The sequence below is a fragment of the Mustela nivalis genome (assembly GCF_964662115.1).
Source record: "Mustela nivalis genome assembly, chromosome: X".
Classification (NCBI taxonomy): domain Eukaryota; kingdom Metazoa; phylum Chordata; class Mammalia; order Carnivora; family Mustelidae; genus Mustela; species Mustela nivalis.
Window position 1 is genome coordinate 67276135 of NC_139040.1, and position 12912 is coordinate 67289046.

Below are 12912 nucleotides of genomic sequence, written 5' to 3' on the forward strand. Positions count from 1 at the left end.
TTTCTAGTTATAAGTAATCGAGATTGTGTTATGTCCAGGGGGCCCTATGATTGCCATAAGCTGCATATCCTGACCCAGACCAACAGCAACACAATACCATGAGGCTCCCAAGATAGAAGGACACACAAAGACACACAAATATACACGAAAGATAATAGCAAAGAAAAAGAAAGTGCACTCTGTTAACTAGGCTTTTGTTCCAAACACTCAACATAGAAAATACTAGTAAACTTAAATGAACCAAATGGTACCTTCATTTTCACATAAACCCAATTCAGCACATTCACCAGCACTGGAGAAACAGAAATAGGGCACATATTTGCTCTCAGTCCTTAGTGTCAAGCTAATTGAGGCCCCACTCAGATTATTAGCTCCCAGCCAGGTATTTGTCCCCTAGAGAGAACGTAAACAGAAGAGTCAGGGAGCTGGCATGGCCTTCTCCCTTGTGACTGTGATAAGCACTTCAGAAAAATGAATATAACAGGAATAAAAGGGAGCTGTCCAGGCTTGGCAGGCTCAGAATCTAGAGCCTACCCCCCAACCCCAAAACAACCATATGCAGTTTTAACTATTGCATCTCAATTCTTTATTCCCAGTTTCCCTTGTCTTCTACCATTCTCTGGCTATAGAATAATTCTTATTATTTGGGTGTTCTTTATTATCCTCAAAATCCTGTCTGGTCTTAAGGATATGAAAGAGCCTTGGAACCAAAGCTGTAACATACCTTGTGTTGGATTTTTTTTCCCCTATTAAATGTGGAATCTCAGGTATAAAGAGTATGGAATTCTCTAGGAGCACCTTGCACTTAGCCAAAAAAGCAGAATCTAATACTTTAGGTATGAGTCCTTTTTCCTTTTCCACTTAGATAATTGTGTTATGTACCTAGCATGATACTTGTTTCATCAAACTTCCTCAATAACTGTTAATTTCCTCCCATTTTCATTCTCTTCCCTCCAAAAGAAATTATGTGGCTTGAGAGATTTTTAGGTTCCTATTGAAATAAAAGTTTCTGTTGACCTCATCTTCTTTCCTTTCTGTAGTTTCCATTCTAGCCGAGACAGAAGAAATCAAGGCCATTTTGAAGGACAAGGGGATTGATGTGGAGACCATTGCTGAGGTATACCCTATCAGAGTACAACCAGCCCGTATTCTCAGCCACATTTATTCCAGCCTAGGTAAGGAGATCAGCCTTAATAATCAGTCATTATAATAATCAAAGCATTATTCAGTACAGACTGGTTTCTTTTCTTTTTATTTTTTTTAATCTTGTACTGCTTTATTAAACTGGATCTGAGAAGGAATTCAGAGTCTCTGGAACCTAAGTTTCTAACCCAGTATATCCTGAACAAGCTTGATAATTTTGAATGTGTTTATGAATCCAGTATATAGGGTGTGACTGTTAGCAAACAATACTGTATCTTCATTCCAAGTGCATGCTTAGCTAACATGTTCTCCCCTTTCTTGAGGCATATATTTCCATTCTGAATACATGTTAATTTTATGTAAAGCAATAGCCAAGGAATATTTTTTTAGGTCTTTTATACCATATCATGTAATAAATTGGTTGACAATATTACAAAATTCAACTTAATCTAATACTTATTTTAATTATTACTCAATTTTTATCTAATTTATTAAACTTAATAAACACATTAAGCAGATTACTACAAATTACGAAGTTATACAATTTATTACAAATTTGACATTAAACAAATCACTGCACCTTTAACTTAAAAAAAGGCTCTGCAAATTTCAAAACTACTCTTGTGGAAGACTGATTAATGGCCCCCAAAAGCATATAGGTCCTAATTCATGGAACCTATGAATATTATATAGCAAAAGAGACTTTGCAGGTATGATTAATGTAAGGAGCTCAAGATGAGGAGGACTGTTCTGGATTTTCCAGGTAGACCTTAAATGTAATCACAAGTATCCTTATAAAATGAAAGCAGAGGGAATTCAGACAATAAAAGGCAGTGCATGTGACAACTGAAGCAAGAGATTGGAGTGATATAGCTATGAACCAAAGATTTGCAAGGAATGACCAGCCCCTAGAAGTTAGAATTGGCAAGGAAGAGACTCTCTCCTGGAGATTCCAGAGGAAACCAGCCCTGTTGACACCTTGATTTTATTTTCAGTCCTAAAAGACTCATTTTGGGCTTCTGACCTCCAAAATTGTAAGAAAAGAAATATGTGTTGTTTTAAGCCACTGAGTTTATAGTACTTTATTAACAGCAGGAATAGGAAGGTAATACAGATTTTGGTACTAGGAAGTGGGGTGATACTGTAACAAATATTTTAAAAAGTGGCTTTGGAATCAGGTAATGGATAGAGGCTGAGAGAATTGAGTCACATGATAGAAAAAATCGATATTGCTTTAAACACACTGCTAAAGGCATGGCCAGTGAGGGCTCAGAAAGAAATTAGAAACATGTTATTGCAAACTTGAGGAAAAGGATCCTTGTTGTAGTGAACTGTGTCCTGTTTTATGTGGAAAATACAACTATAAATTATGATATTAATATGGATATGGGCATAATATAATATAATATGAGGATATATATAATATAATATAATATAAGGATAATTATATCCCTGGATATGAAGGAGATTTTCAAGCAAAGTGTTGAAATCATGGCCTAATTATAGTACAATATTATAAATGCTGTAGTAATGGTGTTATGTATAAAGCACAGGGCAAAGAGGATAGATCTGGGAAAGTCATAAAAATCATGATTTGATAACTTATCAAATGGGTGAATCTTCAAAATTTTATCATAGTTACAATTTCACAATAACAAAATTGCTTTAAGCATACATCAAGTGACAACTATAATACAAAAAAAGAGAGATTTCTTCACCAGGTAGTGTTCATATATATGTATATGTTAACTAAATGGGAATGTTTGCCTCACCTCAAATATTGCATTTCATGTATTTCAGTTCCAAAATATATTTTTAAAACATTTTTAAAGTACGAGATTAATTGCGGCACCTGATGGCTCAGATGGTTCCAACTCTTGGTTTTAGCTCAAGTCATTGATCTCATGGTTGTGGGATGGAGTCCCATTGGGCTCCATGTTCATTGGGGCATCTGCTTCTCTCCTCCCTCTCCTTTTGCCCTCCCCCTGCTCACCCGTGCTCGCTTACTTGCTCTCTCTTAAATAAATAAATAAATAAATAAATAAATCTTCTTTAACAAAAATACGAGATTAATCAAATTTAGGAACATAAGAACTTCATAAATATTCAACTTAGATCTTTATATAATTCTAATTCTTTTCTAATCTGTTAGTGCACATAGATACATTTACAGTTACAGTGTATGCATATTAATTTGTGGTTTTTTCACTTACTCTTTCATGTGAGTATTTTTACATACTGAAAGAATTATATATTATTCCTTCAAGCTAAACTAATTATTCCCTAATTATTGGGTACTTGAATTGTTTCCAATGTTTTTGTCATTCTGTGAATGCCTTTGTATAGGCTTTCTTATGTATACTTCTGTTTCTTTGGAGTATATTCTCAGAAAAGGGATTCTGGATAAAAGAGTATGGACAACTTTGTAGTTCTTATTTTATGTTGCCAGACTATTCTTTAGAAATACCAACCAATTTTTAGTGGCATCAGTAAATACAAATTATACCTTTTTATTTTTACTACCCCACCAACATTGAATTTTTATCATTTGTTTTTGTTAGATTAGTAGTATTACTACACATGCTATTTTAATTGCCTTTCTTTAATTCCCAGTGAGGATATGCATTTCTTCACTTTTGCTCTACTTTTTTTTTGAAGTTGTGTTTCCTATGGCTTGCATATCTAGCAGGATCTGCACGTTTTCATATATAGTTAACAATTCTCTTTTTCCATTTTATTTTATTTCTTTTCAGTGTTCCAGCATCCATTGTTTATGCACCACACCCAGTGCTCCATGCAATATGTGCCCTCCATAATACCCACCACCAGGCCTACCCAACCCCCACCCCCAAAACCCTCAGTTTGTTTCTCAGAGTCCAGTTTCTCATGGTTTGTCTCCCCCTCCAATTTCCCCCAACTCACTTCTTCACTCCATCTCCCAATATCCTCCTTGTTATTCCTTATGCTCTACAAGTAAGTGAAACCATAGGATACTTGCTCTCTCTGCTTGACTTATTTCACTCAGCATAATCTCTTCTTTAAGTATACCTTATGGTAAGCTTTTATCAATGAAGTATATATTTTCTGTTCTGTAACTTTCTTTAGATAATTATTTTCTTGCCTTTGTGCAAATTTTTGAACATCAAGTACATCCATTTTATCAGTTATATCTTTCATTTCTTCAGGAATTGTACATTTATCGCCTAGTTTCATTTGAATAGATGTGCTATTCTCATTTTCTTCAGTTTTCATAAATAGTAAGTTATGATTACAAATTGAAATGTACGTGTTGAATGAAGGGAACTGGAAAGTAGAAAAAGGCACAAAGGAAAAAGATAAAAGTCACCTATAATTCTAACACTCATAGGAAGCCACTGTTTTTGTTTTGGAATATTTGCTTCCAATCATTTTTTTTTTGTAAAATAAATACACACTTGTTTTTTAGAAAAGCAGTGTCAGAAAGAACAGTTTTTGCTATTTGTACTTTGCAACATAGTAATAATATATGATGAACCCTATTATCTTTTTTTAAATAACCTTTTACAATGCTATTTTAATATTTGTGTTAGCATGATTTCAGTTTTTTAGACATAAAGAATATTGCTTACTTTGCTGAGGTACTCTTCTCTTCAGGGTTTTGGCTTCTCAAGTCCTGGCCACCTTAATTATTTTCTAATGCCCTTGATAATAAATTGTTTTTATAAATTAAATAGACTTTTTTCTATTTATTTTGTAAATTATGTATATTCCTTTATCACTTTTCTATTGGAAAATTGTCAATTTCTTATTGCTTTAAATAAGATTTTTTATATATTAGGGATGCTAATACTTTTTCTTCCATATGTTACTGCAGTACTTTTCTATTTTATTATTTGCCTTTTAATTTTGTATTTAATTTTGATATGTTAAAGTTTTACATAGTATAATTGTCTCCTTTTTGGTTTCTTTACTGTTATGCTTAGAAAGATAGATTCATCCCTATGTCATATACATTTTCACCATATTTTCTAAGTTCTTTACAGTTAAAATTTTATATTTAGCTTAGTCTAGAATTTTAATTTTAGTTTACCTTATGATGTAAGAATCATAATTTGTTTGCCAAATACTTAGCCAGTCTTCCCAGCACTATTGATTGAATAGTTCATATAAAGAGTTTTGAAACGTCACCTTAATCATTTACTGTACATATATAGACTCTCTAACACATGTATGTGTGTGTATGTTACTTTTTGGTGCTGTTGGTCACAGTTTCTCCTTTCTTAGCACTACACTTTTTAAGTTTTCAACCTTCAGCCTCTTTAATAATTGGGGAAATGTAAGATGAAACAACAATGAAATAAAAACTTTTTGTCATCAATTTTACAAAAGTTAAGTTTTATATTACCCATTACTGGTGAATATGTGGAGAAATGGACACTCTTAGCACTCCTGGTAGTAGTGTAAATCAGAGGTAATTTGGCATTACCTATAAATTTTTTTTTTAATTTTATACACATATCTTTGACTAACAACCTTACTCATAGGAATCTACCCTATATAGTACTCACACATGTAAACAAGGATACATGTACAAAGCTATTCATTACAACATAATTTGTAATGACAAAACAACAATTAGGAGCAACCTAATGTGTATGAACAAGAATGGTTGAATTATGTATGATATGTTGTGCCACAGTTAAAAAGAATAAGGTAGACTTTCAGCTTCCAGCTGTGAAGTGGTTTGTATCAGACTACTCTTCATACTAAGAACAACTATAATGGCTGTATTTAAAAGATATAGGTAAATAAGGGCATTAGAAAATAATTAAGGTGGCCAGGACTTGAGAAGCCAAAACCCTGAAGAAAAGAGTACCTCAGCAAAGTAAGCAATATTCTTTATTCTCTGTGCAGTTTCCCTTTGAGGCATTTGCTTCTTCTTGAGCTGTGCTTGCATGGGATGAGAGGCCAAGAAATGAAGGATAAAGTCTCGTGCTAGGAAAACAAAACTTTTATTTCAGGAACTTTCTTTGTGGAAGAAGCTGTGATAAATACTCCAGTTTTTCAGTTGAGTCCCTGAAGGGTGAGCTACACCCTAAAAGTAAATGCAAATTACAAATAGACCAGTTTCCAGAAAGCCTAAAACACAAAGCCTAAAACACAATCTTCTCAGTCACTGAATGGACTAAGGTGATCTGCTAATGGTGTATCTACCTGCCAAAATAAACTAAATCACCTCTGGAAGAAAATAATATTATCTAGAGCCTCTACAATTCTTTGTACAATGTGTTCAGCATTGAAAATATATAATAAGATATGCTAGGAAACCAAATAAACAAAAGCCAAAAAAAATACAATCAAAACAGATATACAGACCTCTAGTTAACATAGTATTGGAAGTTCTAACCAGAGCAAGTGGGCAAGAAAAAGAAATAAAAGGCATTTAAGTCAGAAAGGAAAAAGTAAAAATGTTTGCAGAGTACATGGTCTTATATGTAGAAAACCCTGAAGATTCTCCTAAAAAAAAAAAAAAAAAGAACAATTTCAGCAAAATTGCAGGATTCAAAAGCAACATGCAAAACTTAGTTGCATTTTTAGGCATTAATAATAAATAATCCAAAAGGAAAACTAAGAATAATTCCATCTACGAAAAAAAGGATCAAATAGAATTCCAAAACTAAAGATTACAGTAACTAGTATTGGGAATGCAATAGATGGGATTAACACCATATGAGAAACAGCAAAAGAGAGGATTGGTGAACTGAAAAATAAGTTAGTAGAAAATATTCAGATTAAAGCCCAAAAGAGAGAAAAGAATGGAAAATTGTAAAAGCATTACAAGACAGATATAGTAGAGGGTCTGGAGCCCAAGAATAAGAGGAAATAATGGAACAGAAACTGTATTTGAAAAAATAATGACTAAAAGCTTTTCAAAACTGACCAAAGATATTAATTCACACATTTAAAAATGCTAAAAATCCATCCATGTTGTCCCAAATGGCAAGATTTCATTTCTTTTGATGGCTGCATAGTATTCCATTGTGTATAACATGGATGGAACTAGAGCGTATCATGCTTAGCAAAATAAGTCAAGAAGAGAAAGACAACTATCATATGATCTCCCTGATATGAGGAAGTGGTGATGCAACATGGGGGCTTAAGTGGGTAGGAGAAGAATCAATGAAACAAGATGGGATTGGGAGGGAGACAAACCATAAGTGACTCTTAATCTTACAAAACAGACTGAGGGTTGCTGGGGGGAGGAGGGTTGGGAGAAGGGGGGTGGGGTTATGGACATTGGGGAGGGTATGTGCTTTGGTGAGTGCTGTGAAGTGTGTAAACCTGGTGATCCACAGACCTGTACCCCTGGGGATAAAAATACATGTTTATAAAAAAAATTAAAAATAAATAAATTAATTAATTAATTTTAAAAATGCTAAAAATCTGTGAACAAGATAAATACAAAGAAAAAAACCTAAGCCTTTAATAATCAAACTTCTGGAAATCAAGAAAGAGAAAAAAATCTTAAAAATAGCCAAATTTAAGAAAAGATACATTGCTTTCAAAGGAACAATGAGCAAACTTATAGCTTACTTTTCAACAAACCAATGAATTCCACAGGACAATGAATGACACCTGTAAATTACTTGGAGAAAATAACTGCCAGACTAGAATTTTATATCCAGTGAAAATATCCTTCAGAAATAAAAATGATATGGGGTGCCAGGGTGGCTCAGTTGGTTAAATGTCTGCCTTTGGCTCAGGTCATGATCTCAGGGTCCTGTTATTGAGCCCCATATTGGGCTCTCTGTTCAGCAGAGAATCCACTTCTCCCTCTCCCTGTGCTCCTACCCCCTGCTCATGCTCTCTCTCTCTATCCCTCTCCCAAATAAATAAATAAGTAATCTTTAAAAAGAAGAAATGAAAACAATATAAAGTCATGTTCAGTAAGTAAAAATTGAAAATGTACCACTAGCAGACTCATAATAAAAGAAATACTAAAGGGAGTTCTTTAGGCCCCCCCCCAAAAAAAATCCCAGACAGAAGAATAGGAATGCAGGAAAGAATGAAGAGAAAAGGAAATAGTAAATATAAAAGACTATTGACTGTTTAAAGCAACATTAATAACAGTGCTTTGTGGATGAAATAAAAATAGAGATGAAATAAATGACCCAAGTGGCAAAAAAAATTAAAAACTGTTCAGGCAGAAAATGAATGGAGTTAGTGTTGTAAGATTCTTGCATTATTCAAGGAATAGTAAAAGTACAAATTTAAGGTACACTCTAATCAGTGAAGGATGCATGGTTTAATCTCTTGGACAGCTTTTCTCAAATAGTTTTCCACAAAATTAAACTACTAGAAAATGGGGTTTTTCAGTTCCCCTATGGGTTGCACATACCAGTTCCATTTTTAAATGCAAAGAAGGTAAGTTAATACAGACAATCAATGCCTTAAAAATTAGAGCATAATACTGTGATGGAATCTGGTTGAGAAGAGCTGTTCTGGAGTAACCATCAAAGGGGTAATGAAAGAATTACAAGCTAGTGGGGTTAAAATGATGTATTAAATTTTGTGATTAATCCAAAATTAAATGAGGAAAAGAAAGGAACAAACGGAAATTCTGTAGTAATTTTTAAGATTTAGGTTTGCTCGGAAATGAAGTAGGAGAACCCCAAAGTTCACTTCGTCCATGAATGCAACTAGATAACACTCATATCACCATAAGTAGCCCAGAAAAATGATCTAAAGACTAGCAGAACAAACTCCACATCTAAGGTAGAGAAGAGGGCACATCATGGAAGTATTAAGGACAAAGATATGATTTAGGTGAAGACAGATCATGACTACCTGTGGTGAGGATACAGCCAATGGTGTGGAGAAGAGCAAGAAACAGATTTTCACACTGGGAAGCATGCAACAGGAAGTACAAATCCCCATAACATTTACCTTTGAAAATGAGAGGGATTGAATTTCATTAGTTCCTAAAACCAGTGGGACTTAAAGCCTGGAATTTTAAAAATTGGCAGGCTTGTCTCTGGGTAAGTCCCAAAGGCAATAGGAAGCTGAGTGCCCCCCTCTCCGCAGCCCCGCTGCCAAAGAGGCAGCACAACAAACAGCCCATGCTGATACAGCATAGAACCAACAGTTTGAAAAACACCAGGGGCAGAAGGGATGGTGAGTGATTTGCTTATCTTGAAGTGTGGCCTGGAGAGACAGGGATCATGGGGAGACCCCTTCAGGAACACAGGAGCTGGCAGGTGCTATTTCACTCCCCCAGCCAGCATAAACATTGGCTACTTATAGAAACCAGCACAGCACTGACACTCGTTACCTAACTTTCTTACACAGGCTCCCTCCTCAATGTGTCAGCATATCTAAGCTTCCCAGTCCTGCTGGCCTTGGTCCAAAGGATATCAAAAAAGAAAGCCAGGGCAGCAATACTTATATCAGACAAAATGGAATTTAAACAAAGACTATAACTATAATATATATAACAAACATATCAGACAAAATAGAATTTAAACAAAGACTATAACTGTAATATATATAACTCTAATATATATTGATAAAGAGGACTACCCAATAAGAGCATATTAACAATTGTAAATATTTAGGCACTGAACATGGGAGCAACCAAATACATAAAACTATTAAGGAAATAATGAATATCAATATAACAATAGTAGGGGATTTTCCCACTCCACTTAACACTGATGTGCATATCATGCAAACAGAAAATCAACAAGGAAACGGGCTTTGAATGACATATTGGACCATATGGATTTAGCAGATATTTTCAGAACATTCTATTCTAAAGCAGCAGAATACACATTATTTTCAAGTGTACTTGGAACATTCCCCAGAATAGATCACATATTAGGCTACAAAACAAATTGCAACAAATTCAACAAGATCAAAATCATACCATGCAGCTTTTCTGAACATAATGCTATGAAAATAGAAGACACAAGAAAAAATCAGGAAAGAACACAAATACATAGAGGTTTAAAAAAATGCTACTAAACAATGAATAAGTCAACCAAGAAATAAAAGAAGAAATTTTTAAAAGCACATAGAAACAAATGAAAATGAAAGGACAATGGTCCAAAAAACACTTGGGATGCAGCAAAAGTGGTTCCAAGAAGAAAGTTTATAGCAATAAACACCTCAAGAAGAAAAAAAAAATGTCAAAGGGAAACAACCTATCCTTACACTTAAAGGAGCTATAAAAGAAAGAACAAACAAAACACAGACACAGCAAAAGGAAGGAAATAAGATGAGAGCAGAAATAAATTATATAGAAACTAAAAAAAAAAAAAAAAAAAAAAAAACAATGACACAGATCAATGAAACCAGGAGCTCATTCTTTGGAAAGATCAACAGAATTAATAAGCCTCTAGCCAGACTCATCAAAAGGGGAGAGAGAGAGAGAACCCAAATAAACAAAATCAGAAATGAAACAGGAGAAATAACAACTGACACCACATAAATGCAAGAGAATATTATGAAAAACTATATGCCAACTAATTGGACAATTGAGAAGAAATGGACAAATCCCTAGAAGCATGTAACCTACCAAAACTGAAGCAGGAAGAAACAGAAACTTTGAAAAGACAAATTACCAGAAATAAAATTGAATCAGTAGTCAAAAATCCCCCCCAAAAAATAAAAGTCCAGGACCAGAGGCCTCCACAAGCAAATTCTATCAAAAATTTGTGAAGAGTTAATTCATGTTTATCTCAAACTATTCAAAAAAAAAATTGAAGAAGGAAAACTTTCAAATTCATTCTGTGAGGCTAGTGTCATCCTAATACCAAAATCAGATGAAGACACCACAAAAAGAGAACTATAGGCCAATAACTCTCATAAATGTATGTGCAAAAATCCTCAACAAAATATTAGCAAACCAAATCCAACAAAACATTAAAAATCATAGCAAACGATCAAGTGGGATTTATTCCTAGAATGCAGGGGTGGTTTAATATTCACAAAAGAATCACATGATGCATCACATCAATAAGAGAAAGAATAAAAACCATAATTCAATAGATGGAGAAGAAGCATTTGACAAAGTACAACTTCCATTTATGATTTTTAAAAACCTCTCTTGCAACCTGGGTTTAGAGAGAACATACCTCAACATAATATGGGCCTTATATGAAAAACTCACAGCCAATATCATACTCGGTGGGGGAAAAATAAGAGCTTTTCCTGTAAGGTCAGGAACAAGACATGAATGTCCACTCTCACCACTTTATTCAACAAATAGTATTGGAAATCCTAGCCAAGCAATCAGACAACAAAAAGAGAAGTCACCCCAGTCGGTAAGGAAAAGTTAAATTCTCACTATTTGCAGGTGACATGATACTATATATAGAGAACACTAAAGAGTCCACCAGAACACATAAATGAATTCAGGCAAATCTCAGGAGATAAAATCAACGTGCAGGAATCTGTTCATTCCTATACATTAATAATGAAGCAGCAGAAAGTAAAATGAAGGAAACAATACCATTTAAAGTTGCACCAAAAACAAAACAAACTATTGGGACTACATCAAAATAATAAGCTTCTACAGAGCAAAGGAAGCAGTCAACAAAACTAAAAGGCAACCTATGGAATGGGAGAAGATATTTATAAATGACATATCTGATAACAGGTTAGTATCCAAAATATTTAAGAACTGATAAAACTCAACACCCAAACAAGAAGTAATTTTAAAATGGGCAGAAGACAAATAGACATTTGTCCAAAGACTTACACATGGCAAACAGGCACATGAAAACATGTTCATCATCACTTCCCATCAAGGAGATGCAAATCAAAATTACAATGAGCTCTCATCTCATACCTGTCAGAATAGCTAAAATCAACAACAGAAGAAACAGAGTGTCGGTGAGGATGTGGGCAAAAGAAACTCTCATGCGCTGTTGGTGGGAATGCAAACTAGTGCAACCACAGTGGAAAATAGTATGAAGAACCCTCAAAAAATTAAAAATTAAACTACCCTATGATCCAGTAAAGGAACTCTCATGCGCTACTGGTGGGAATGCAAACTAGTGCAACCACCAGTGGAAAATAGTATGGAGAACCCTCAAAAAATTAAAAATTAAACTATCCTATGATCCAGTAATCACACTACTAGGTGTATACTTAAAAAATAGGAAAATGCTAATTCAAGGTGATACATGAACACTTAGGTTTATAGCAGCATTATTTACAATAGCAAAATTATGGAAGCAGCCACATTTCCATTGGTAAATGAATAGATAAGATAGGAGAGAGGAGGATGACAGCAAAGTCTAGGCTAACCTCACCCCTCAAATACAACTAGATCACTATTAAACCATCCTAAATATCCCAGAAATCAACCTGAAGACTGGCAGAACAAACTCCATAACTAAAAGGAGTAAAGAGGCCACATTGAAGTAGGTAGGAAATGTGGAGATGTGGTTTAGGGGGGAAACAGATCCTGGCTGTTGCAGAGGGAATGGAGCCATTGTCTTGGAGAAGGGTGAGAGGGAGGGGAGCTCACAAGGGAATGCACAAGAAGAATGTTTCCCAATAGCCATTGGCTTAGAAAGCTAGAGCAGCTAAATTTCGTGAGTTCTTAGAACTAGCAGAGCTTGAAGCCTGGAGTTTTAAGTGTCAGCAGGCTAGGCTGGGATAAGACTCCAGAGAGCACTGTGCTGCTTCTGGAGAGAAGGCAGACAAACAACCCAGAGGAATACAGCATGGAAATAATGATGCGAAAATTGCCTAGTGCACACATTGGGGACATTATTTGCC

The 12912-nt window shown here is 34.6% G+C and overlaps 1 protein-coding gene across 6 annotated transcripts in view; it reads left to right on the forward strand.

Moving 5' to 3' along the window:
- Positions 1–12912, forward strand: part of PHKA1 (phosphorylase kinase regulatory subunit alpha 1) — a 147365-nt gene that overhangs the window by 70403 nt on the left and 64050 nt on the right. For all 6 annotated transcript variants that reach the window (XM_082716133.1, XM_082716130.1, XM_082716131.1 and 3 more), the window contains exon 14: positions 1041–1175. In XM_082716133.1, coding sequence (XP_082572259.1) covers positions 1041–1175 — 135 coding nt within the window. The remainder of the gene's footprint in view (positions 1–1040; positions 1176–12912) is intronic.